Source organism: Fusarium musae, chromosome 10, assembly GCF_019915245.1.
Source record: "Fusarium musae strain F31 chromosome 10, whole genome shotgun sequence".
In the NCBI taxonomy this organism is placed as follows: Eukaryota; Fungi; Ascomycota; class Sordariomycetes; order Hypocreales; family Nectriaceae; genus Fusarium; species Fusarium musae.
This window is the reverse complement of record NC_058396.1, coordinates 1983717-2009008: the sequence shown is the minus strand read 5'-3', so window position 1 is coordinate 2009008 and position 25292 is coordinate 1983717. Positions and strand designations below refer to the sequence as shown.

At 48.7% G+C, this 25292-nt stretch overlaps 9 protein-coding genes across 9 annotated transcripts; 2 read left to right on the top strand and 7 right to left on the bottom strand.

The window, feature by feature from the left end:
• Positions 1 to 3473: 3473 nt before the first annotated feature.
• On the bottom strand, positions 3474 to 4818 carry J7337_012842 (uncharacterized protein; the record flags this gene model as incomplete). Its single annotated transcript, XM_044830342.1, has 3 exons — positions 3474 to 3739; positions 3794 to 4364; positions 4414 to 4818. 3 exons carry the CDS (start codon positions 4816 to 4818, stop codon positions 3474 to 3476), a joined length of 1242 nt encoding a protein of 413 aa, XP_044675258.1.
• A 433-nt stretch (positions 4819 to 5251) lies between these two features.
• On the bottom strand, positions 5252 to 6203 carry J7337_012841 (uncharacterized protein; the record flags this gene model as incomplete). Its single annotated transcript, XM_044830341.1, has 2 exons — positions 5252 to 5645; positions 5701 to 6203. The coding sequence occupies 2 exons, from the start codon at positions 6201 to 6203 to the stop codon at positions 5252 to 5254; spliced, it is 897 nt and encodes a 298-aa protein (XP_044675257.1).
• Positions 6204 to 7027: 824 nt separating this feature from the next.
• J7337_012840 (uncharacterized protein) lies at positions 7028 to 8504 on the top strand (the record flags this gene model as incomplete). The annotated part of the gene is made up of 2 exons (XM_044830340.1): positions 7028 to 7693; positions 7767 to 8504. The coding sequence occupies 2 exons, from the start codon at positions 7028 to 7030 to the stop codon at positions 8502 to 8504; spliced, it is 1404 nt and encodes a 467-aa protein (XP_044675256.1).
• Positions 8505 to 9173: 669 nt separating this feature from the next.
• J7337_012839 (uncharacterized protein) lies at positions 9174 to 9695 on the bottom strand (the record flags this gene model as incomplete). Its single annotated transcript, XM_044830339.1, has 1 exon — positions 9174 to 9695. The coding sequence occupies one exon, from the start codon at positions 9693 to 9695 to the stop codon at positions 9174 to 9176; it is 522 nt and encodes a 173-aa protein (XP_044675255.1).
• Positions 9696 to 11253: 1558 nt separating this feature from the next.
• Positions 11254 to 12729, bottom strand: J7337_012838 (uncharacterized protein; the record flags this gene model as incomplete). Its single annotated transcript, XM_044830338.1, has 3 exons — positions 11254 to 12201; positions 12290 to 12456; positions 12507 to 12729. 3 exons carry the CDS (start codon positions 12727 to 12729, stop codon positions 11254 to 11256), a joined length of 1338 nt encoding a protein of 445 aa, XP_044675254.1.
• Positions 12730 to 14011: 1282 nt separating this feature from the next.
• Positions 14012 to 16229, bottom strand: J7337_012837 (uncharacterized protein; the record flags this gene model as incomplete). The annotated part of the gene is made up of 2 exons (XM_044830337.1): positions 14012 to 16084; positions 16179 to 16229. The coding sequence occupies 2 exons, from the start codon at positions 16227 to 16229 to the stop codon at positions 14012 to 14014; spliced, it is 2124 nt and encodes a 707-aa protein (XP_044675253.1).
• Positions 16230 to 16690: 461 nt separating this feature from the next.
• On the bottom strand, positions 16691 to 17323 carry J7337_012836 (uncharacterized protein; the record flags this gene model as incomplete). The annotated part of the gene is given in 2 exon segments (XM_044830336.1): positions 16691 to 17140; positions 17159 to 17323. 2 exon segments carry the CDS (start codon positions 17321 to 17323, stop codon positions 16691 to 16693), a joined length of 615 nt encoding a protein of 204 aa, XP_044675252.1.
• A 1063-nt stretch (positions 17324 to 18386) lies between these two features.
• Positions 18387 to 19905, bottom strand: J7337_012835 (uncharacterized protein; the record flags this gene model as incomplete). The annotated part of the gene is made up of 4 exons (XM_044830335.1): positions 18387 to 18980; positions 19034 to 19120; positions 19177 to 19415; positions 19464 to 19905. The coding sequence occupies 4 exons, from the start codon at positions 19903 to 19905 to the stop codon at positions 18387 to 18389; spliced, it is 1362 nt and encodes a 453-aa protein (XP_044675251.1).
• Positions 19906 to 24024: 4119 nt separating this feature from the next.
• Positions 24025 to 25180, top strand: J7337_012834 (uncharacterized protein; the record flags this gene model as incomplete). The annotated part of the gene is made up of 2 exons (XM_044830334.1): positions 24025 to 24096; positions 24149 to 25180. 2 exons carry the CDS (start codon positions 24025 to 24027, stop codon positions 25178 to 25180), a joined length of 1104 nt encoding a protein of 367 aa, XP_044675250.1.
• Between the last annotated feature and the right edge of the window lie 112 nt (positions 25181 to 25292).

Sequence of the window (25292 nt, the reverse complement as noted above, 5' to 3'; positions counted from 1 at the left end):
TTTATACCTGCAGAGACTACCAGAACCACGTTTTGGGTGCTCCTCGCAGGTGGAGGAGATACCTAGACTAGATGCTAAGCGTGATGCTGGAGATATTAGTGTCGCCGGGACGAGACTCCAGGAACGGTCTGGCGTGGCGTGGCGAAACGATATTCTAGCCAAGTCTCTGGGTGAATCGCATCTGCGCTTTGACCATCGCTTTGACACTTGAGCTCTTGTGGACAATTAGACTGTCTGATTTGATGGGAAAATACGCGGGTTGAATAGCTTAACCAATATCCCTGCCGTTACCCGAGGGTCTGGTCCCAGATGCATAGTATGATCGTCTCTCGGTACGCATGATCCACAGGGATGAGCATCACATCATGCATTGTATTTCCGCACTTTAATTCTGTAACCGAGCTTCCAATACGGGAGAGTTACCAATGGCTCCGGGCTACATTTCCCGTTATGTCACCAAGCCTCGGTTTCCCCTCTCGCGCCTCAACGAAATGTCATCACAGACTTTTTTGCGCTCCTGCTAAAATGGCACTTGACCCAGGGGTGACGCCACTAGAATCAGCGCCACAGGAGCGCAGCGTATCAAATTTCGGCACTTGGGAATCCTTTGAGATCAAGTTCCGTTGTGCCAAGTTGCTGGGCTTCCGCTTTTGTCAACGCGTTGTCAAAGTTTGCCGACACTTGTCTAGTGTTGGGGACAGAGACAGCTTCTTGACATATTCTACCGTCGAATTTCCGCCGTTAGTTTTGCTCCGTCCCGGGCCGACTGTGCATGATCTTTATTGAATTGAGATGGGCCACGGAAATAAAAAAGATTATTGGGATGAGATGGCCCGCCGAAATGGAGACATTCTGAGACGAACTCAATTTGCCGCTTGCGCCTGTTCAACCGAGCTAGGTCTCGGAATAATTCCTCCTTTTTCAAGATTCGTAACCCGGATATAACATCGGCATTTAATACCCAGACAAGATATCTCGCTGTAGGTATTGCCGTCGAGATGGTCATCTGCTGGGAGATCCCAACACATGACTCAATCCAATGCGTAGCCCTGCTTATAGTAGTAAACGGTCTACGGATAGACGGTGAGAAAAAGGCAAAGCCTCAGAGTCAGTAGGGGTAGATTGTCGGCACTATGTTAGTCATTAGTGGATCGGGGTAACAGCGTTGGTGGAACAGATCAATTTTTGAGATCCATCACCCACGTGGATCGTCAGTGCGTTCCCTGTTCAAAGTGGATTTGGTGATACCCTACACGTCACTTATCTTTCGGCTATCTTTTACCTGAATCTTGAACAGACTGAGATTTAAGTCAATCAGTCTGAATACAGTTGATCGTCGGCTTCACATATTCTTGGCAGTCACGCAAGCCTGTTGACGCGCTATAAGCCCAGTCCAATATGCCGATCTCTTGCTACCGACCTATTGTAACGTATTGACAAACATACCAAGGGAAATCCCGAGGAATCACTTATAGTTCTTAGTATTTTGAGAAAGGAGAACAGGCTTATGACAGAGCTATACCCAACTACTGAAATTTTCAACCGGCTGGCCATCGCGCGAAACACCAAGCAACTAGTACGTTGATTAATGTCACTTCAAGGTATTGGTTCTGATCACCTGCTCGCAACTTGTCTGCCATTAATCTCGGAGGCAAGAAAGAGTGAAACTAATTACAGTTCTAGTGCTCTCCCATTTCTTTCGACTCCTCAATGAAATATTTCCAGGCGTAGCGTCGTTGAGTCAAATTCCTGAACCTTTACGCGCCTAACCATTACGCCCAACAAGCCTGAACGGCTGTTGGGCATCAGCCTCATCACGTCGCTAATCACATCATCGATGCTAGGAGGTAAAAGTCGTTTCTGTATAGCGGTCGCCACCTTCAGGATGTTCGTGAGTATAGTCAGATTCTCACATCGAACGTGATCGTTGCTTGACAATTTCCTCATAGTATCCTGTATGCACAAGCTGGCATTTCTTTCTGCCTCTTGGATCAGATCCATCTCTTTCTCTTCATAACCACTTTTTGTGCGACGTGAAATTGAATAGTACAAAAGCCTGATAATGATTAGCTCGAGCATTTCCAGTGTTTTTGTGCCTCTCAATATCTTAGCATCCATGGCGGCTGCAGACACAGAGGCGATAGAATATCAGACGGTGCATAGAAATACCGCTGTCTTTTGCACCCGACGCAATAGAGAATGTCTTTAGAACCCCAATTTCCTTGAAGAGTTCTAAAGAACTCCCTTGGCAGTAAATGCATGATGCGTCATTGACCAAGAGGTTCTCTAGATACGTTGATAGTAGAGCGTAGATATTAAAGACAGTAAATCGCCAGCTAGCACGTTTTGACGTTTTATTTGCCGAAATGAGATTTTGCCAGGTTTTGGCAACGGCTCGCAGGGACTCTTGATCTCTTCCGCTTGTCTCAAAGTCCTCATTGAGCAGCTCTACCATGTTCTCGTCATCCTCCAGTAGGTTCAAGTATTCTCTGATCGAGATGCTATTTTCTTGGATGAATGCAGCGGCTTGCACGAGTATCAGAGGAAGATAACCAAGATCCAAAGCCAATGTAGGCAGATCCGCAATGTCGGGCTCCAAGGATGCGAGGTACGAACTAAAAGGGATGACTCCACAGACCCCGACGACGATGGCTAGTTTGACACCGGGAAAGCTGACCCAGCGGCTCCGTTGGCATTTCCCGCTTCGGGCATGTAGGCGAGTACGACATTTTAATGGTCTATACGCCCAGTCGGGTAGCAATCGGGGTCGTTGAGGGTTTTGCTGTAGGCCTGGCAGTCCCAGTATCCATCAAATAGAGCCTCTATCGCATTGGGTTCGAGGAAGAGTGCGCAGATGATGGCAAATGGAAATTAGACCCGTGAGACGGGAAGTTGAAGCGTTCTGTTAATTGCCGTCGACTTGTTAGCTCGTTTTTGGAGGTGAGGAAGTAATGGGTGATTGGAACACTTGTACTCGACGCGGGGTGGGCAACAAGCGTGTGAAGAGACAACGATACACCCAGCTATCAAGTCAGCACAGAAATAAGAAAACCAAGAAAGAAAAATTACGAAGACTGAAAATAGGGCTGGAAAAAAAAGGGAAGTCGGCCTTATTCTAAGGGCGACCTGCAGCGAGCTACACGCGATTTGATGAGCAGGGAATAAACAGGCAACCAACCAACCACAATGCAAAAGGTCAGGCTCCAAGGCTGACAAATTATAATAGTGTCTTTTCTCACATTAGATACAGTGTATGTCCTTGCTCGAATTTAAATGTGTTCACGGAGTAATGCTCACAGCCTCAGTTACAAAAGTTGAGACCACTATAAGTAAGACGGTAACAACAATAGTTATCGTATCTTAAAAGATATGATGCGTTACATTCTAAGTGACAGCTAAGTCGATTAATGAAAGAAAAACTTGGAAACTCAATGACGAAAATTTGCCTGATCCCTAGTCATTGGCCGAAGTCATTATAATATCGAGGGATTGAGAACCGAAGCATACAACTCCAGCACCCTGTCTCTAGGATCTTCCAAACGAGCCTGCGTTTCCTCAAATAATCGGGGCAACCCAGTCTCCTTGAAAGAAACATCTTTCAGGAGAAACTTCGCCATCGCCTGCCCGCACAGGTAGATTTGCGGCATACCGTGGCCAGTAAAGCCTCCCATGATAAACATGCCTGGTCGACCAGGTATAGGTCCTACTCGAGGGAGCCGGTCGGAAGAGTATCCCATGACTAGTGTGATGTCAGCTACGATCGGAAACAAGACGAAGAGGTGATAAGGCTTACTTCCAGTCCATATATCATCGATATATGCCCTGCTGTCCTCCCATCCATGGAAATGCCTCTGCATGTAACCATCAAAGTATGATCGCGCTTCTTCAATGACTTGAGTGTCATCGACGTTCCCATACCATGAGTCAACAGATCTGATATATGCATCTCGAGCTCCACCAACAATGATACTTCCATCTAACCGAGGGATTAAGTAGTCAAAGTTCCAGTCTGAGAATCGAAGAGCGTAGGTATTGTTGAGAAGAGAATGTGGCCCCGGGGTTTTGATCCGGCTGCATACAGCGCGATACGGAATGATCTTGCTTTTGTATTCGGGGAGTAGTGAACCTGTGTAGGCATTGGTTGCGAACACGACCTTTCGCGCTCTGACTCCACCCCTGCTGGTATGTAAGGTCCAATGGCCTGTAACATCCTGGGTATCGGAGACAGAAGTAACTGGTGTATTAGTTTGCAAGTTGATTCCTTGTTTGATTGCTTCTGAAAACATGTGATGGATAAGTTTGTAGGGCCAAAGATGTCCTGCTGTGTAGGTAAAGCACCCCTTTGCGCCCTTAACGCCCGACATCTACAGACGTCGTGTTAGTATTGATGAGAAAGAGATATAGCGTACTGACCATTTCAGCATCCTTTCCCTCAACGCAAAACGTATCCTTGGTTGTTTCAATCCCCGCAGCAATAAGCTTGTCATAACCTTCCTTGATGCGATGCTGATGGCCGGTGGAGAGTTGCACATCGACCGCCCTCGTGAGCACAAAGTCGCAATCAATTTTGTTTTGCTGGACGTATTCAGTAACAGCTTTAACGTTTGCAGCTTCAAACGAAGCAACCTCAGCGGCAGCTTCTATCCCATACTCAGATGTGTACCCAGAAATCGCGTTATATGAATCTGGCTTAAGGTGACCACCTTCAATTGTCAGTGCTCGCGCAAGAGTCTCATGGGCTTTTTGGCTCACCATTTCGTCCCGTCGCACCCGAGCACAGTTGCCGGGCTTCGAGAACAAGAATCGAAGGTCTCTCATTCTTTGAAGTAGTTGCCAGGATATGCGTGAGAGTCGATGCTGCGGAGTATCCGGCACCAACGATGGCGATGTCCACAGATGTTGGGAGCTCTGTAGTTGACCGATAATTATCGAGATTGCCTGGTTCGGTCCTCCAAAAAGAAGACATCCCTCCAGGTGGGGGAAAAGAAGCTGAGCACATTATGGTAAAGAGATAACAGCGGGTGGGTTATGCGAAGAAAGCCAAAGTAATGCAAGATACAACAACAATGGTCGTTTCTGTGTGGTCAGTATTAGGATAGTTTGTATGCGATCGGACAAGACTCCGAGTGCCTGATGCAACCCTACGCATTATTGTTATCATGGCAGTGATAAGGGTGGACCAACGCTTATCGCACTACAAGCCCTGATCTTTACTGCTTCTGGTAGCTGTCTCAAAGTTGCCTGTTTGATGCTAGCGCAGACGTCCAAGGCCTCGCGAGTTGCAGATGATGCCGACAGCAAGGATTCCGACAACATAGAAGAATAGAATCCGGCCAACGATCAATTTGGCAACCTTGGGAATCGTCTTGCGCGGGTTTCGGATCTCGCCAGCAGACAGGGAAATGATATCTGGGCCTCCGATCGTGAAGACGGCATATCGCACACAGATACAGTTACTAAGAGAGATGCCGGTGGCTCCTTCAGCGTAGTATTCATGGGCCGTATCTCCATTCTTCCAGTTTCGGAAGCCGTAGGCATCATGATGAGGGTTGCCGCCAACCATGGTGACAAAGGTCGCCATGATAAGGCCAAGAATCAAGAGGATCTTGGTAGAGCCCATGATAAACTCGGCTTCTCCATACCATCTATACCCAAACTGTTAGTGCTTGTGTCACATTTTCAGGTCCAAAGGCGACTTACCTGACAGCAACCATATTCATGAAGTAACATAAATACGACGCTATGGCAATCCAGACAGCAGGATTGATGTCGGTGTTCCAGTACTGCATAACAGTTGCGACATCAACGCACTCGGTACAGACCAACATGGCTCCCGCATAGAAGTATGTCCATCCCATTGCGAATCCCAGCGCTGGATCGACAAACAGGGAGGCTAATTCGTAGATTGAGCCGCGAATGGGAAGCCATGCTGCCATCTCGGCAATGTTCAGCATAGTAGGCCAAATGAAGCCAAGACCGTAAATTAGGTATCCGATGATGAGAGGCAATGGACCAGCTTTGGACAAGACACCGCCAACACCGACGAAAAGATCAACACCAATACCACCGGCAATGGTCATGAGCTGAACATGGCGAGGTGATAGGCCTCGACGGGTTTGTTGGATAGTAGTGATGACAACATGATCAGCGACAGTGGTAGAGATGTTCTCATGACCATCTGCTTTCTCAAGCGAGGTAGTCATAGGATCAAGCTTGATACGACGAAGGAACAAGTGAGGACTCAGTGATCAGAAACAGTGGAAAAAGCTAGAACGTTCGGGATGGGATGGCCCTCAGTCCATTGTGGGGTTTGATGATCTTATAGAGGAGAGGCCTCAACCCAAACTACTATGAAAGACAATGCTACAGTGAACAGCCATTATCAGTACTATCAGCTCCACTGATAATAGATCCTGGGGCCCCGGAATCTGGAACCTGGCATCTGGGAGAAACTAAAGCGAATATGGAAACCTCATGTCTTGGCTTGATAACGCTGACTCTGTCCTACTGATAGTTCGCCGATAATGTCACTTGACACCGATAGTCCATCGTTGGGGTTGCTGATGGAAATGTTACGATATTCAGTTTAGTTCAATGGTACTTGGCTGACTCAACTGAAGAGTCCGGATTGGCAAACCTCGGCACTAACTCAGGGAGGACGCACAAGTGAGCAATCAGATCTCGCCGTTCAACTGAACCAAATACGAATTAGTGTCTTCGTCAGTTGAACTGAACATCACTTCCCTATCATGGAAACATTTCTGCTCCAAGGGTCATGCTTCAGATGGCAATATCACTGAAACTGTAACCTGTGTTCAAGGAAATCGGATGATAACCCAAGTCACGCAGTGATCCACCTAATGATATGTGGTATTTGCCAGAGCAAGACAGGCTAGACGCCACCGGGTTGTTAAGCTATCCGATCTACGGCGGCATGGGTTGATAGCTCGAGGATATCAGTGAGAAAAGCATTCTGCAACTGCTATCTTGGCCATTACCCCTAACTACTAAAAAAGCCCTATCAACAATGAATGATTCGAGCAAAGCCACCGATCGACTTCTAGCTATTGCCCGATCATTACAACACCCCGAGCAAAATTATGGTTTACCCGAAGAGTTCGTGAGAAAGCTTCGCGCTGCCCTTCTATCAGACCCATTATTGCCGAGACCCAATCCCTCCATCTCGCTCTGGCAAGAACCTGTCCACCCAACTGTATCAAGCATTCAGTCTCCTACCCTTCCATCGTACGCCGATATTGTTGTCATTGGCTCTGGGATAACTGGATGCAGCGTTTCCAAAGCCCTCCTCGAGGACGACAGTCTAGAATCGACAACTCGGATCGTCGTGCTCGAGGCGCGTACCCTTGCCAATAACGCAACAGGCCGTAATGGAAGCCAGCTTGTCTCTCCAGTCGGACATCTCTACAATACTATGTGCAAGAGGCATAGTGAAGAAACAGCCAAGGAAATGGGTCGCTTCAGCTTCATGAACATTGAGCGGATCATGGGTATGCTCGAAGAACTAGATCCAGAGCTACAGGAGTCCAGCGAGATTCGACATGTACACAAAGTCATGGTTGCTGGCGATGAAGAGACTTGGAAAACCTCGAAGGAGTCTCTGAACTCCTTTCGGGAGGCCATCCCCAGCCATCAGACCACCCATCGTGTTACTGAGCAGGACAACTTGGCAAAGGTATGACTTCTATATTATAAAAGTTCGTCTTTGTGTTATATGTTCATTTCCAATACTGAATTTCAGTGTGCAGAACTTCAACATCAAGAACGGCCATGGTGTCATCGACCATCCTGCCGGCGCGGTCTGGCCATACCGCCCCATAACAGGAATCTTCGAACGTCTTCTCGTCCAATACCACGACCGCCTCTCGATCGAGACTAATACTCCCGCGACAGCGATAAAATACATATCTGGTACCGCAAGTGATGGTTCTTCTATGCCCGACTACCCATACGTCATTGAGACTCCCCGGGGTGCTATTCAAGCCAAGCGGGTGATTCACTGCACAAACGCGAACGCTGCCCACTTGTTACGCCCATTGTTAGGAAGATTATATCCGTATAGAGGGACCATGTCTGTACAAAAGGCTGGTCCTTATCTAGAAAACGTGGGCAACAGTCGATCATGGAGCTATCTGACCAAGTCTACTCTTGATCCCGTGTCAGAGCGGTTCGATGGAGGCCTGTACTATCTCCAGCAGCATGCCACAACTGGCGATATATGGGTCGGCACTAATTACTCCAATATCTTCGACGTTCTTACGTCTGACGACACTGCTGTACCTGGCCACTCAGTCGAAGCTTTGCTGAAATTCTTGCCCAAGTACTTTGTGAAAGGATGGCCAGAGGATGAGCGACCGGAGTTGAAAGGAGTATGGACTGGACTACAGGGCCATACATCGGATGGACTTCCATTGGTCGGTAAACTACTGAACCGAGGGATTGGAGCTTTATACGCCTCCAAGGCCGGCCAAGGAGTCATCATTTAGGTTCATATTATATTAGCTTTATGCTGTAGCTATTAGTCAGTTATCGTGGTATTGATGTCTAAGTTATGGACTAGAAGTGTTATTTGCAGTTGAGGCTTGTGGCTGAGAGCTTATTCCAGTAGAGAGAACCTAGTAAACTACCGAAGAGTGTATCCGAGAGAGACGGCGATGGTGAGTGGATTGCTGGGGATACAGTGGCTACGGGATGGATAAGGCTTGGATGACTGGTGAAGCTATTGCTAGTATGGTCACTGGCAAAGGAGTCCCTGAATGGCTACCTAAAGCGTTTCTCCTTACAGACCAGAGGCTCGAACGGTATCACGGTGGAAAAGCCTGTTGCGAAGTGGGTGTCGATAGCTAATATTGGCGATTGGTAAATGATAAAAAGATGTACATAAGACATTCATATATATAAACGCAATAAATACGGAGTTATTCACCGGATCAATGTGTTGAGCTGTTTCCGAGTGCAAATATCCAACCAGTAAACATCAGACTCCCCTTCGTCCAGAGCACTCCAAATACTCGTCACCAACTCAAGTATGTTGCTCACCTTTCTCAAAGGCAGGACATCGGCATATGCTGACAATCGACTTTTCACAAAATTCCGTGCCTGAGCAAGTTCGATGATGCTCTGTCCCATATACCGTGACTCTTCATCCGCTGCGCCTAGCGATGTGACATCCTGTGGCATGCGACGAAGTTCGCTGGGATAGCCACAAGAATCAGTGGCTGGATGCACCGGCTTGTCGATTCAAATGGTATATCTCGAAGAAGCTCGAGCGTATATAACGCTAGGCTTGTTAGCCAGTAGTCTTTCTCGGCTTTGGTAGGGACCTTGGCCGGCGGCCTGGCTGAGTAAATGTGATTTGCGTCCCACGGGTTATATCGTTCAGCGAGAAGGTCAGAAAATACACGGTATATTTGGAGCAGACCAACACATCGGTATGCTTCGTCGATCTTGGCCAAGTGAGCTAGCGTTGTTCTTGGATCTCCTGTATCCTGGATCTTGGACGTGTCGGCAGGCGTGTATGCAAGCAGTCTTTTTTCTAAGCATCGAGCCTCCCGTATTTTGCTCTTGAAGAAGTTCATGTCGTCTTCTGTGATGAATCTGATAGAAGACGCTCGAGAACGGTATTGGGAGACGAGATTTCCCACGTCAGTAAGTGTCTTGACTGTCTCTCCCGCCATTCCGACAAACGGGTGCAGCATAGAATCATTGCTTGGTTCCGAGGGCCCGATCAGAGTATCGGAATCGGGTTGCCCGACACATCTGTAAAGAACGACAGAAGCATACCCCAGTAGTCGACCGCAGTCTGAAAGAACTTTACCATGGGCTTGGACTGCGTCCCAGAAGCCGAGCTCCACTCTAGCACTCGTCTTTGAGTCAAATGATATCTCTCTTTAGCCAAATTGTCAGGATCATGCCAGATTGCAGTGTGGCAGAGCAGAACCGTTGCCAGTAGTCTTGCTTCGATATAATCTGAAGTATTTGGGTCATTCTCGTCTAGGCATTGAAGTGCTACCAAGCGTTCTTGAATTGCAGTGGTGGATAGTTCGGGAAAAACACTTGTTAGGCAAGCGGCTGACATGCTTTGCATCGTGTGATATAGGACCTTTGACGATTGCCATGAGCTTTCTGCTACTACTCGCATCAGGTTCGATTGGCTATCCCATGCTCAGTAAAGCGGTATGACTTCTCGTATAAAGAAGTCAGAAAGAGCTGTCGGAAGATTGCTCAGTTGCTGTGGTATGGCAACTGATGAGTGGTGATCAAGGGCTCCGGTGTTGTAGGACTCTGCAAGTAGAGGTGTCGTATCTAGATCAGTACGAGATTGTTGACGTTCACCGCGCAATCAGCTCATATCAATGGAATGAGCCGTCCGCGTTCTCTGGTCTTTCCACTGCCCAGTCTCGTCCAAACTCGGTGATCCATCCGTAAAAGCCGTATCATCAGGTATAGTGATGTTCTCTGAAAGGTCTAAGTTTGGGAAAGGCCATTGTGAAACTGAAGGATCTAGGCCGAGGATGTCGGAGGCATTCAGTGCTGGGAATGGCATTGGGTCTGTATCTCCGAAATGAGGGAATAATAGCAGGGGATCCAACGTCGAAGTCGTGATATCGATGGTTACCCCTTCATTCATGTGGCTCGTTGAACTTGAGCATAGCTGATTGACTCTTCTCGTCCGAGGCTTTTGTCCGGAGCTGACGGACTTCTGTTGAAGTTGGTTCTTAGCAGACCATCGCAGGTTGAGGGCGTACCCAGGACACGATGAGCCTGCATCCTCACATCGTTTGCATCCCGGCCTTCTTTGATCGCATTTCACCTGTTGCAAGCGTTAGCATCAGTCCGCATTCAACTTTGCTATACATGCCCTCTTATCTGTACATCTTGAACAGCCAAGGAGAGATTTTGTGTAGGTTGGTCAGTATGGAGAGTTCATTCTGTGTAACAGGATCTAGCCACTCCATTCTCAGATGCGACTTCGCAGTTGATTCGATTGCCAGAGATACTGAACGGCCGTTATCGCGATAGGGAGCAGGTCAGGGTGGGGTAAGATGCCTGAGGTATCCGGCTAGTTTAGAGCCTGTGGTGCTTTCGCTAGTAAGTTGGCTAGCAAGCTACTCAACTGTAGCTGAATATCTTCATTTTCCATATTTGCAATTCATATTGTTTTATCGGTATCATATTTCAGAGATGAAGAGATAAGAGCCGCCTCCGTATTGATCATTGTGAGCCTAGGTTGTGTCAAAATGCGCCGTCACCTTCACTCCAGCTCCTCTTCTCCAGTTCAATCTCCTTTGCATAACCTCCAAATGGACGGAAAACTTCAAGCAAAGCCCTAGTCCAGCGCTCATCCCATCTAAATCCCTCAAACTGAGCTTTTGTACAGTCCCAGTACTCAGGGTAAAATCCACTGTTTTCCCAATCGACGATTCCCGAGACCGCCCAGCCCCTTGTCCCATCTAGCCTTGTGACTTTGTCCACAAGGATGTTTCGCAGGTTCAAGTCGGCATGGGTAAGCACAACTTTATGACCTCTCCGGGCAGGATCATCTGGATGGCGAAGATATTGACTGAAAGAAGCTTCACCTTCGAAGGGGCCAACGGGGTCGCCGTCTCGAATTCTTGGGTCGCTGCACGCCTGGCCAAGAGTATTACATATGCGGTTCTTGGGACCGACTGGAGGAACTGCTCGTATTTGAGAAACGAAGCTTTGCATTTGATCGACGAACTCGTGACAGTCTCGATCGGAAAACATATCCATTGCTCTGGCGAGGGGCTTGCCGCGGAGACCAGTCGTCAAGAGATATGTGGTGCGTGAGTCTGAGACTAGGTCCAACACACGAGGGACCGGCACAGAAGTGTACTTGTGAACAAGATCGAGCGCTTTGGATTCGTTGAAAGCCCCTTCATTAGTGGCCTTCAGGTAAAGGCCGAATGGTAGACGGCTAACCGCCAAGGAACTTGTGCTTCCATAAAGATGGTGTCCAATCTTTCGCAATGCTTTGTATGCATATAATCGAATAAATTTGGGGTTTAGAAGCCAAGCTCGCCAAAAGACGGTGCGGCAAATCTGGAATATAGTTGATATCAAGCCTGGCCGGGATGCTGAAGGTTGTTTGCCCGCCTGAGCTATCGATGTTTCGTTGTCCGCGATAAGCTTCCTGACCTCAAGCCATCGAGGTAAGGGGGGCTGAAGAAGGCTCGAAGCATTTCATGGACTCTCGGCTAATAAAAATGTCAGCCATGGCCAAGCTTGGTAGGAAGATCATCCCATGTACCTCGGCTTCAAGCCAGCGGGATGGCGCGAGAATAACAGGCATCACTACTAGGGGGTCACCAAAGCCTGCTGGCTTCCCTGTGATGCAACATCGGTTGCCATCCCTTTTGAGGATTTGAGCCTTGGTCCTACTGTCGGGGGCAGGTGGTGTAGTCCCGTACTTTGTGACTAAAAATAATTAGGACCAGGATGATGTATTGGTGACCAGGCAGACTCACTGGACTCTATGATGAACGTCCAATCTGAAACAAGTGCACGAAGCTCAGCCTCACGGTGTTGGCCCGGATGACAGTAACTGAGGACATGGGCTGCCGCGACTGGAGGATGAAGGGCTTGCGTAATGAAAGACGACAATAGCTTTCCTAATGGGTGTGGTAGACAAGGTTCATCTTGTATCAGGCAGAGCGCTTTGTCAACTGTCTCCTCAGAGAGTGGTTCCATTATCATACGTGGTGGACGTTGGTTCAGGTGCTACTGAGTCGGTTGGTTGTTAGGCGAAGGTTAGTGTCCAAATATCGAGGGAGATGGTTGAGCCCAGAGGCAAGAGTGCCTGAGGCACCAACTGCTGGCGGTTACATTCCATGTTGGTCACACAGGTTGTCCAACAATGTGGCATTCACACCGTAATGGTCCAATGTCTGCCGTGTATTCAAGTCACGGCTAATCAGAGACTCCAAGCACTGGACTTTGTATGCCACTGGGAACAACCCACCTGAGGGAACAAAATTCCACGCCACCGATCATGGAAACTCAAAGAATCCTCTTAAATATGAGGATGGAAGGGTTGGCAATCCCCTACGCTCAAAGAACTTGGTCGTATGCCTCAAGGTTGGCTATGCGGACTCTCACCAGGCAATTCGCCAGAGTCTGAAGAAAGTTCCGCTGGGAAGTTCGAGAGCTCTTCCTCGGCGCGAGAGCAGATGGTCATGCCGTGTGTTCCTCCTCCAAGGCATCAAACAGCTCAATGACGATGGTCTCATCTTTCTCCCACCAGACTTAGGTATGGCCTTCATTAACTCCTCCGTAGTGGCTGACCAAGCTAACTACTGTATGCTAGATCTTGCAGGGATTGAAGCAGCATGTTATAAGCACGCCGATTACTACTATAGGATCAAGGAGCAGGATAGAAACAGTTCAACACCACCCGAAGTCATCAACAACAATCTCTGGCTTCAAATGGAAAATTCACCTTCCAGGGCCGGGCAACCATCGAATTATTACCAAACCTATGCTCAGCCAAGCCATCAGAGAACTGTGCGGATGGACACAGATAGAAGCTACCGCGGCCCAACGTACTATCCCACAGACCCGATGGAGACCGAGACCGCAGGGCGGTACCTGGGCCCAAGCCCGATGGAAACTGAGCCTCATGGGTACTACAGCCACTATTGTTCCGGGTCAAGGTATTAATATGGGAATTTATGTAGGTGTTTTATTTGAGTTGGAAGGATCAAGTTTATTGGTATGCGAGTAGTTTGCTAGTTACCGAATATAAATGGCTCTTATAGGTGTATCGCATGAAGAGCTAGAAGCCTGCGCTGATGCTCAACTCCGAATCTTGTGGAATAAGACTGACTATATCGGCGAAAGAGTTTCTAAAACGAAGAAATAAGGTGCGTTTAATTGGGCTAGAGTATTTTGGAAACAATAAAGCCTGCGATTAATTGAAGACAGGGGCCATGCTGCTGATGAAAGATAAATTCCCTACGAACCAAAGGAATTCCTACTCAACCTGCTTCCACATCCTCTCCAAAACTCCAACCCTTGCCACAGCCGCCGGACCCGTCGCAGCAGCTCCAACCTGTTGCATCGAATGATCCGCCATCGCCGCCTGCAACAGCTGCTCATTCTGATATCCATGTCCAACCGTCGAGTTACCCACTGTATGATCATAATAAAAGTTCGTAGCGTTCAGATTCCCCGCTGCGCTAAACGTCACAGCTGCGAGACCAAGTGTTTGCGCCTGACCGAGAGCGTGTTTGGCAGCTGCTAGCATCCTGTTCATTTCGGGGACTGTCCGCAGATAGATCTGGCGACGTTGAAGAGCGAACGACAGGAAGGATGCTAAGTCTTCAGTTTTGCAGGCGTTCTTGTAGAGTTGTCGCATACGAGGGGAGTAGAGGTCACAGAGTCGGGACTCAGCGACTTGGTTTCCCTTCATGGTGAAGTGTTTTTCCAGCTTCGTACCCTTCGCCACGACGACGTAGCATTCTTGACAGATATGAGCATTTTCCCATCCCCACCATCGACGATTCTTCCCCAATTCGAGATTGATCTTAGGACACGCTGGTGCGGTACTCAGGTTCACTGCCAATTCGCTGAGTGGTCGCCAGTCGCTGATGTAAGCTGCCTCAGCGAACTTCTGCAAGAAGAGCACTCCACGGGGATACCCAGGCAGGTTGAATGAACAGAGACGGGCCTCAGATGGTCCAACAGAGTGTTTGGCTTTGAAGAAGTGCGTCATGTTCATGGAAGCTACAGTGCCTGCCATACACGTCTCGCAAACATCGAAGTCCGGAGGATCACTCGGAAGCGTATACCAGCGAATTCCGCTTGTACCCTGAGGATTACATGGCGGATGTTGTGAGAGACTTTGCAGAGTGTTCCAGAATCTGGCGTAGTTGCCCTTATCAACCGCCCGAATCATTGGGATGAGCATGTTGGCCTGTCCCATGTCACACGATGCTTCCTGTGAAGGTCCAAGACGGGCTGTGTGGAAAGACTGACTCTCGGTAGACTCGTGGAAGTAATCCCAATAGCAGCCTTCGCAGACCGCGAAGTTGGATGGGCCGCGAGAGGACATAAACCAAGTCCTTTCTGGACCTGCGATAGGTTTTGCCTTGGGACACGGCGGGAGTTGCAGTCTTTTGTAGAACTCCGTAGTGAAAGCTGTCCAGTTGTTGTTGGATGAATAGAGCTTGAGCATACGGCGGATGTACCAGAGATTATGATCACAACTTGCTGCGCCCTGAGGCTTATGTGTACTAAATCTGTTGCCGAACGAGGTATGTCTAAAGTAGTCTTCGTAACAAGGCTTGCAAATTGCCATCTCCGGCCGATCGGGTGGGGAATACCATTCATGTCCCTCGACTGGCTTGTCCTCTGGACAACGACCCAGCGCAGGTCTCGTGGCCATGAAGCTCATCATACTGTCGAGACTCATTGATGAGAGAGCAGCGGGCCAAAGATTGTCTTTGACACGGGGCGTTCCGAACAAACATTGCCGTTCCAATCTATCATCGTACCATACCGGTGTAAACGTGTCTCGAAACGGTGAGTTGAGGGTGTGATCTGCGTAGCAGCGACTGCAGATAACGAATTCTGGGTAGGAACTGTGGATGAACCAGTAAGTCGGTAGTGTGAATGGTCCGTCGATACATTCAGTTACCGGCTGAATTCCTAATGGCATAGGGGTGCTGGGACCTCTGTTGGAGGCAGCTTGGTTGGGTGAGGCTTCAACATGTTGACGTACTGGAGTAGTTCCGCTTGTTGGCAGCTCCTGGGGAGGCTGCTGAGCCTGAGAAGGGTATTGCTGCTGGTGATACTGCTGCGGCGGCGGCGAGGTCATAGGCGAACCCTGGGCTTCCACTTGGGGTTGCACTGGTGGAGGAGGGTAACTCTGATAGTACTGCTGCTGTGGCTGCTGTTGGTATTGCACCGGGTATCCGGGAGCATTAGAATATCGCTGGGTCTGTTGACCCTGCTGCGGCTGTGGGTACCCAGCAGGCTGTTGCTGTTGCTGCTGCTGCAAGTCCCTCCCTGCTTGCCTCACTGCTTTCTCCGCATCGGACAGAAACTTAGTTAGTCGGCCCATTTATTCACACAAATTTCAGCAATATTGGACGAGGAAATCCCACAGTGAGTCAAATATTTCAGCTGAGCACTTATACTTGGACGATGCTGCCCCACTGATGCCGTTGCGTGCCGACATTGCCGGTCATTATGCCTCGTTTTCCCAGTTAGGCTGAACTAACTCAATTGGATTGACAGCTAAGATAGATTGAAGCTCATTGGGCTCGGGGCAATTACAAACCCGGTATGGAATATGCTGACTTCGTTTGTGTTGCGCCCTGCTACTGCGTGATTTATCCCTGTTGCAGTTGACATGACTCGCCGATGGAGCAGAATTAGACACCTCAACTGTTGTCACAATGATCAAACTAAGCTTCATATTGGCTGTTATTTAGTGTTACAATTTGTATATATTCTAGTACTTGTGCTGCTTTTGATCCGTTATCGGGTAGCAGTCTTTTTTTAGATGTAAAGATGTGTTTATTCCCATTGAGCGCCATACAAAATAATCCGCCAAAACTGCGAACAGCAGGCTGACATGTTTGACACTCCGAAGTACACCACTACGCTTCGTTTCTTACTTAGACTGGCATCTGGTAGATCAGATCACTTAGAAGACGCCTGGGATGAAGCGCGCGGTGACCCGACTCCAAGCAACCCATTTTTCTCCAAAGGTATCTTTCAACATTTTCTCCTCATCCTTCACCCTCATCATAAGTCTCCGCAGAATTCCAAACACGAGAACCAAGCAAAAGACCAAGCCCCAGCCGCTGATTGTCGATCGAAAGCCACGAGGAACCCAGCAACCAAATGCGCCGTCCCATCGCAAGAACAGGGCGAGGTTGACGACCAAGACCACAATTTGTCCCGTATATCCAGGATGTTGAATATACCGATAAATACCATCCGTCATCAAAGTATCAGGCGGTCCAAGTTGAAAGGTAAAGTTTTTTCCAAGATGAGCAAAGGCCGTGAGCCGAAGCGGTCCACCGACAAGAATGATCATCGAGAGACAAGCCAGTGTGTATGTATTCCAGCTGAACAGCTCCGAGTTCAGATTCTGAGGGTGAGGACATACGAGACTGGAATCACTGTAGCCCATGGAAATGAGGGCATGAAAAACGCCAACGCTGACGGCAAGAATTCGTCGCATTCGTGCTGCAGTTGGGCTGGCGTAGGTCCCGAGACTGTCTTGCTTCCAGCCATCGCGTGGAACCTCGTTGGGCGGCTTGAAGCAGGACATGGTGATGAGGCTGGACAGTAGAACTGCCCCTGCGAAAGAGGCTTCATGGAATAATACCATCGTTTGACGAATGTTGAGATGAAGGTTTAGCTGAAGATGGAATTTTGTGAAATTATTGCTTCACCGATGAGTGTTGAACCGTTCTCTCTTAAATGGTTTCGGCATCGGCAGTCGGAGGTTATAGCCCCCGACATTGGACCAAAGCACGGCGAATGACGCATTGCCCTGCCACACGATATTTTCTTGATCCCGTCACATTCCCATTACGGTCATCGGCAAACTTCCTGCCGATTGACCGCCGTGAAGGTCGTATGGTTATGCTGTCCATCTGATTAATAATCCCGACAGCCAACACAACGACTCAGCTTCGGACGTTTTACATAATGCTGACCTCAATACCGACGACTAGATGTCTGACTTGCCAGAGAACAAATCAAGTAGGACTGTCTCTTTCCGCCGTCAGAAAGAATCCTCTGCGTAGACTTGTACAAGTTGGAATTTCTTGTTATGTCGGTACCTCTCGCATTCGAAGACGGTGGTGATCTAACGAAGCTTCAGTGTACATCAACTCCCATGGCCAATTGATTGCACTTGAAGACCCTCAGGGAAGTCGCCTGAGAACTAACTTGCTATATTCCTGTTGTTGTTGTTTGGGCTGAGGCCTCTTTCAACCTCTCGCCCTTTTCACAGCAGTTGCTCGAGGCGAAGTTTTGTGCTGTAGCGCCTTGGAGCCTCGTCGTCTGCCAACCTTCCGGGGGTAAAGTTTACACTGTTCATTTATAAGTCTATTCAATCGTTGTAAACTTACGAAACTTTAGGCTTCTACTGTATTATCTTTAGGGTAATATTCTAACTTTAGTATAGCTATCCCAACTTTAGCATAACTACCCTGACGTTAGGGCTTGATAACCGTCACATTGAACACTGCAGTCTCGCACAACGAATCTAATTATCAAGACCAAAAGCTATGCTGTCAATCCGTAAACTCTCAGGGCCCCAAAATCTCAACAAATTCAAACCAACGCTCACATCACAGACACAATTTCCCACGGGGTATTCCTTCTCAGACCTGTTCCCTCAACCACCCCTCAAGACCATTCTCCCCCAAAGTCTCTTCCAATTCGTCCCCGTCCATTGCCACAAGCCGATGCATCGCGACCAGGCTTCGACGGACATTCTTCTTTGCGTTCAGTACATCATGTAATTCGCTGATTTTGTTGTTCAGAGGGTCCATGTTGGCCTCTGCAATCTGATGCTTGGTCTTGACGTCATTTAGACGTCTTTGTTTGGTACGCAACGTGTTCTCAGCATCTCTCTTCTGCTTCTGTGCAGGGGTGTTCTCTTTGAAGTGCTGAAAGTTCTCTTCGGTGAGAATCCTCGGGTTATTGCTGCTAATGCGGCGCAATTCCTCGACGACCTGAGCGTCGGTTTCGCAGAGTGCTCTTGCGTGCTGGACCGCTTGCGAAGCCTCGGTGGCTTCTTCCGTGGCTTTCTTGAGATCCTCGGCGCTGTTGCGGACGGTTTCGAGATATCCCTCACGACGTCGGGATGAGTTGCTTATATTAGCTTCGGTGCGCGTGATGTTCTCTTCCAATTTGGCGATCTCGCGCTTGAGATGGTCGGTACAGGCAAGTAGGGCTTCGTTCCGAGATTTATTCTGTATGGTTCAGTTAGATTAAGTAGCCAGTGCCTCTCATAATATGAACTAACAGGTGCATCGAGAAGGCGGCTTCCTCCTCCGGCATTTCGCTGTGGGAACGAGTGTCGTAAGGCCTCACCGTTGCCGCTGCCAGGTTCCTATTTTGACTCATTAGGTGTATTGAAAAGGTAATGAATGGGTATCTGGTATCTACCGTGATGGATTCTCCCATGAGTCTAGATAACTCCTGGCTGTTCTCGGGTGAGAAGTTGAAGAAAACCATCAGCCTTCGCTTGGCTGGAGGCTCGGCTGACTCGATCTCTTCCTGGTCGTTCCCTCCACTTCCGTCGGCGTCATCGTCAGCGCCATCATCTTCAGAATCATCGGCATTATGGAGTTGGAAATGGTGGCGGTCGCTGTAGTTGATGGGGCGCTTGCGAGCGGATCGAATTGCTAGTCTTATTAGCCTAATGCCATTCTTTCTCCCGGAAACAAACTTACGACGCGCGGATCTAGTAGCAGCTCGAAGATCCCGGGCCTGCTTTCTATTCCGAGTGATCCTCTGAGGCTCATTCAAGATGGACCCGTCCGATTCGGAACCAGAGTCGTCAACAAGCTCACGCTTGTCTGCCAACCACTTGGTGGCTTTTGCGATGAGCATGTTGCTCAGCTGGTACTGATACTGAATACTCGGGTGCTCCGCAGAGTGATGACGGAGGTATTCGATAAGTTCTTGACGTGACACGCCTTCGGTCTTAGGAAGGTCGAGGGTCAGAAGTCTCGTGAAGCCCGAGACGAGATTCTGACCCCATTTCCGGGGGCCGAAATCGATGACCTGCCAGGGCCATTTGCCGAGTTCTTCGTAAAAGACCACAAAGAGCTTGTTGGTGTGTTTAGCATGCTCGTTATACGGCGCAGGCACAGGTGGTGCTTCGAAACTCATTGTCGTGTACGCCAACTGTGGAAGGATAGTGGACGATTGCTTGACTAGGTAGGTATACCAGAGGGGTGTCTTGGTGGGGGAAAAAAGACGGAAAAGTCGAAAGGCTTTTATAAGGTAAGGTAGGTAGGTTGGGCGCGTCGAGGCTCGCGAGGCTATGGGTGAGATGCAAGAGCAAGGGCCTGGTACTTCGATACCTAAGGCAGCCTGGAGTTAGGATGAATAGTCTAAGATTTTTAAAAACTTGGGAAATTTTAGATAAAATAAGTGAAATAATAACTGTATTTAATTTATATCTATAAATATTTTATAAATTTTATATATATCTATATAAATCTACCTAAGTACTCTAAGTTACTCTTAACTTAACTAGATTCTTTATAGAGTCGGTAAGTTATAATAAAGTACCATCACCTCAGTGGCAAGTGCACGGCACTGACGGCTGCAGATGCCTCCACAGTATGCCATTCCAATCACTCGCAGGAATTGTCGTCTCGATACGTCTTATTCCTCAATACTCAACGCTTTTTCTTCTCAAACTAGATGCTGTGGCATAGTAATCAAGCATTCACTTATCTATTTGCCATCTTTAGTCGTCGTGATCTCTCCTCAGCAGGCGCAAAAGAATAAGGTATTCATCTCTCATTATGCTGATACCCGTCTAAGGCCCATCAAACGCCTCAACATGAAACACTGTGTAAGGTAATTCACTGTAGCCTGAGCCAGGCATACCAATCGAATAAGATGTTGACCCGTGACTCTTCTGCTTTTCTTGGTTTAACTACCTTGGCAGTGGGTGTGGTTACCTACTATTTCTTTTCAACAGCAATGGGTCCATGGGTTTTGTATTCTTACGGGCAGCAAGAATCACAACAGGTACAGATGGTCCCCACATCTCGACGGACCTGTCTTTACCGTATGGCACGGATAATGTTATAAGACAGTGCGGTTCTAATTGCAAAAGCGCTGACCAAACCACGATGTGAAGCATCAATAATTACCGGCATTTGGCTCTCAAGTCTATTAAACTCATCCTAAACTCCTCTAATGTTGTAGAATATTCCTGTCACTTGCCTGGGTTTGAGATTAAGCCCAGCCTAAACTCTCCTAAACTCTTAGAGTCTGACCCAGCGCTAACGGCCCTTCGTGGGCTGTTATGGATTGGTACCTGGGCGGACAGAATTTAAGTTCCCAGAGCCGCAAAGTACCCGTGACGTGAGAGGATCCAACGTCCTTGACAGTTTCAACAGCCATGACGTAACAACAACAAAGTCTGGAACCGCTGACAGTTGGAGTCATACAGCAACCTTAACGCTTATTTCGACATCGCAGGTCACTTATGGCGTATCCTGCACATTCTAGGTGCCTCGCGCAACAACCTCAGTGGACGACGCTGTGTTGCCGAATCATGGCTTATACGAGATAGGTAAGCAATGCAGTCCAATTCTCTGTCAGGTGAGACACCGGAACTAATATTCAGAGACATCAGACTGTCGTTGGCACCGAAGCCGCCGATCAAACTTTATCGCGGAACCACCCTTCGGGCTCATCGTCGGAAAGAAGTCATAACTGAGGGCCCAGATCCTTGGGCGGATGCGATCATCGATAGAGGAAACGACAGAGGCTCCAGACTAACGAACGAAGTTGAAGAGCGAATTAGTGACGATACATAGTCTTTTACGATGTGGTCTGATTCGGTCTCGAGTGCCTCCGTCAGACAACTATATCGAATAGTTCCAGGCCACAGGCGCGGGCAACGCAGCCTCCTCTACTTCGGGCGCCAACTTCCATATGAAGCTCTATCAATACTGACGCACCGGCGATGCCCTAGGTAAAGATGATAGCTGCATGCTCCCTCGCACCTAAGCTCTTCTTTTGCCGCCTACCGAGATCGAAAGCATCATCGACGACGAAATCCCCGTTATCGGTTTTGAGATCGAAGGTATCTAGGATGAAATGGAGGCTTTCCGGCCGCGCATCACGGCCGTATTGCAGATCGACAACTATGGAGAGGGACACCATCATGGCGACCAGATAGCCGCTCGCCAACTCAAATTCGGATTGGCTGTATATGCAATGCCCGAAAGTTTGATGTCACTCTACAGCACGGAGCCCGTCAAGATTGTGGGACCTTTCAAGGTTTTATGTCTTGCTCAGGTCAGTCCTCCATCGTGAGACCCTCCACAGCTCGGAGCCGCCGCTCATGGGAACCAACTATAACCATTCTATACTCGTGATTGGCCAGATCATCCGGTGTCTTTTCCTCTGCAAACACAGTATCCATTCTTGGGTCTCAAAAATACCTAATTATCGCCCTATATGCCCCGTCCTCTATGGCATTGCTCTCTACACCACCGCGAGGCTTGTCAGGAATCAACGAGGTTATATCAGTATTGAGGTCTTGGATTTTTGACACATCAGCCTATCTTTCGACGCAGCTCAAAAGCTAAGCCCGTAAACGGGGGGAAGATCTGAATGTCAGCATTCTGGTGCAGCTAGTATGAGCGTCTCGAAACACTATCCGACAGCTGTCACAAACATAACTAGATAAACCTTTGATTAGCATCTGAAGTCGTGGCATCACTGACACGTCAATGTGGCTTACTAATTCCACCATTGCCTTCGTGACATACTGCTTCTTCATAGCTCATTATTCGCCATTCGACGAGGAAATCTCCATTACCAGGCGCCGCAAAAGATACATCTACATCCACACACACCGGAACTAATTTTCCTTTGATCGAAGACGAGTGTCCAAAACCGCCCTCATCTCAATGTTAGGTCGAAGCCCTGTACTTGAATCCTGCCAGTAAGGCAATAGACGTGACAATGAAGAGTGAAATTCTGAACAGTGGTCAGCATGTGTTCACTCTACCTAATGCTGTGAAAGCGGCTTTTCCACGCACATTCAAAGCAAAGGTAAGTCCTTCTTTAGCATTCGAGTATCTAGCGGTACGAAGACTCTCAATTAGAAACTTCGATTTCTGATCCTCTGTCCTTCGCGAAGACGCCCACCAGAGCTTCCACTAGAGACATCCTGGGAGCCTCCCGAGATGCATAAGTGAAGCCCAAGCAGACGTCACATGCGACTATCGGAACAAATGCTCATTTTGGCTATATCCTAGTACATTGCGCTGGAGAGATAAGTGTCCCAGGCTCTAGAAAGAGACGTCAATAACACAGGTGTAACTAACATCCAAGCAGTCACCCATTTGCCAAAGTTAAGAAACCCCAGTCCACGCTCGCAGTTGGCTTCAGGAAGACTTGCTGCTCACAGGCAGTCCTGTTGGCCAATGGTTAAAGATTATATGATGTCGCGAAAATGTAGCATACTAAGATCTTCCCATTATTTGAGCTATTAAAAGGCAATTCGCGAGTACCCTTCCACTTTGGCGGTTGTAGAAGGTATTCGATCTTGAGCAGTTTTCGCGGAACCTGTTCTCAGATACTCTGTCCAACGGTGGCACTTCAGTCAGGGCACCTTTCGCCAGCATCACATGGCTCGCAGGCTGGTATTTTCCCCACACCTCAGCAACCTACTATATTCATTCCATTTTAATGTGACGCTCAGTGGCTTCCACTGGCAGTAGTGAAATTGTGGAGATTTTGTCGCAAGAGCAGTGTTATTCACCTGAGGAGGGGTGCACTTACAGGGCAGTGGTTGCTGATCTGTAGCTGAACGGACAAACCATTTCTCCACACCGAACAGCCCCACTTCATTTCCATTCACCGACGGCATCCACAATCAACTGTTCATTCACGCTCGTTCCATCACGCACGCATGTTCAACCCAGCAGCGTCGCAATGTTTTCCTCTCCCATCATCCAACCCTCTCCAACTACGCTCTGCCAACTCGCCGCGTCCAAGAAGAGGCGGTAAATCGCACTACAGACCGTCATAAAATTCCGACTTGTACCCTTCAAACGAGTGCGTTCTGCGCCTCCTTTGCTGGAACAACCGGGGTCTGTAGAAGGGGTTTCTGGTCTCGCAGCGCGCTGGAGATCCAGAGATTGCCTGTGCAGCGAAGCTCACCCTCTTCTCGTCGCGCGCGTTTTGGCACGACGCGGTGCAGAGATTACGCAGGCAAGTACCATCACGCTGTAGAACTGACTGGTTGCAGGAATGTCGACTTCACCATGCCTTGACGTCCATTTCACTACCCGTGCTGTGATCGAGTGGCAGTCGGATAACGAGGTAAGGATTGGCATCCGCTCAGCCCGAGAATCCCCAATAACACGCTTGGTAGTCCGATCCCACGACACGTATTCTGGCCAAACCCGACCCCAAAGTCAGCTCCGTTACGTTGGCGGCCCGATTCGACTCGAAAGGCTCTCTGTTCGACATTCACATTCCCCTCAAGCTCAAAGGCCTCGACAGCACATCCGATATCACACTTCGAGCCTGCGCTTCCACCATCATCTCTCTGGACCTCGTTAAAAACTCGCCTGTCTCTACCGAGGTTGAGCAAGAGTTCAAGTCTCCAATGCTTGGCCTTCGTTTCCAGCTGCTCCGCTGTCTTGTCATCCTCGTCCCTACCCCTGCTCTCGAGCCAATACGTCCAGCAGGTCGAGCACGGTCGGGTGTTGTGCTCGATGCCATTCGCGAGTTTTCTGGGGCAACTGTTTTCACCGTCTATATCGAGGCGCGCAATGCATCTCCGAAGCTCCAGTCAGTCAGCGATGCAATCAGCCAAGATCTTTTCAAGACCTCTTGCAGCAGCCGCTTTCAACTGGCTAGCATGTATGCCGGTCTTGGAGCAAAGATTGTCCAGCTTGGTGCAGATGACACGCTTGCGCCGCCGTCTTACGAAGAAACCGAACCCCCACCGCCTCCGCCTCCGATCGATCCCAAGCCTGACAGAAAGCGTCCACGACAGGATACAGCGACCGAACGTGCCGAAGAAATCGCTTTGATTTGGGCAGAGCTCCAGATGCTCAAGCAAGCGAAAGACTCGGACGCGAAACGCATTGCATTCTTGGAGAAAGAGAACCAGGAACTGCGGGAAACCGTGGCGAAACTCCAAGAACGATACGAAGCTTTCGACAAGTCACAACAAGATATACACCACAGCTTCGGAGCCCTCGAGACAACGGTCGAGAAGAATACACAAGAATTTGAGGAGAGCGTTGGCAACGAACTGGCAGAGCTACGTGAGGATATAAGTCAATTAGATCATCAACTTTCATTCATTCAAGAGGGACAAGTTAGCGATGAGTCTGTTGCCAAGATCAAAGACGCTGTGCTGTTCGATATCACCTCAAGATTGTCAGGGGATTGAGCCATGTCGCCAAGAACATATGCTACAGGTTACCTCGAAACCACGTCGAAGGACTCTCGTGGCATGGATTCAGAAGCCAACATGATGCAAGGTTGGCCTTGCCATTGGACCC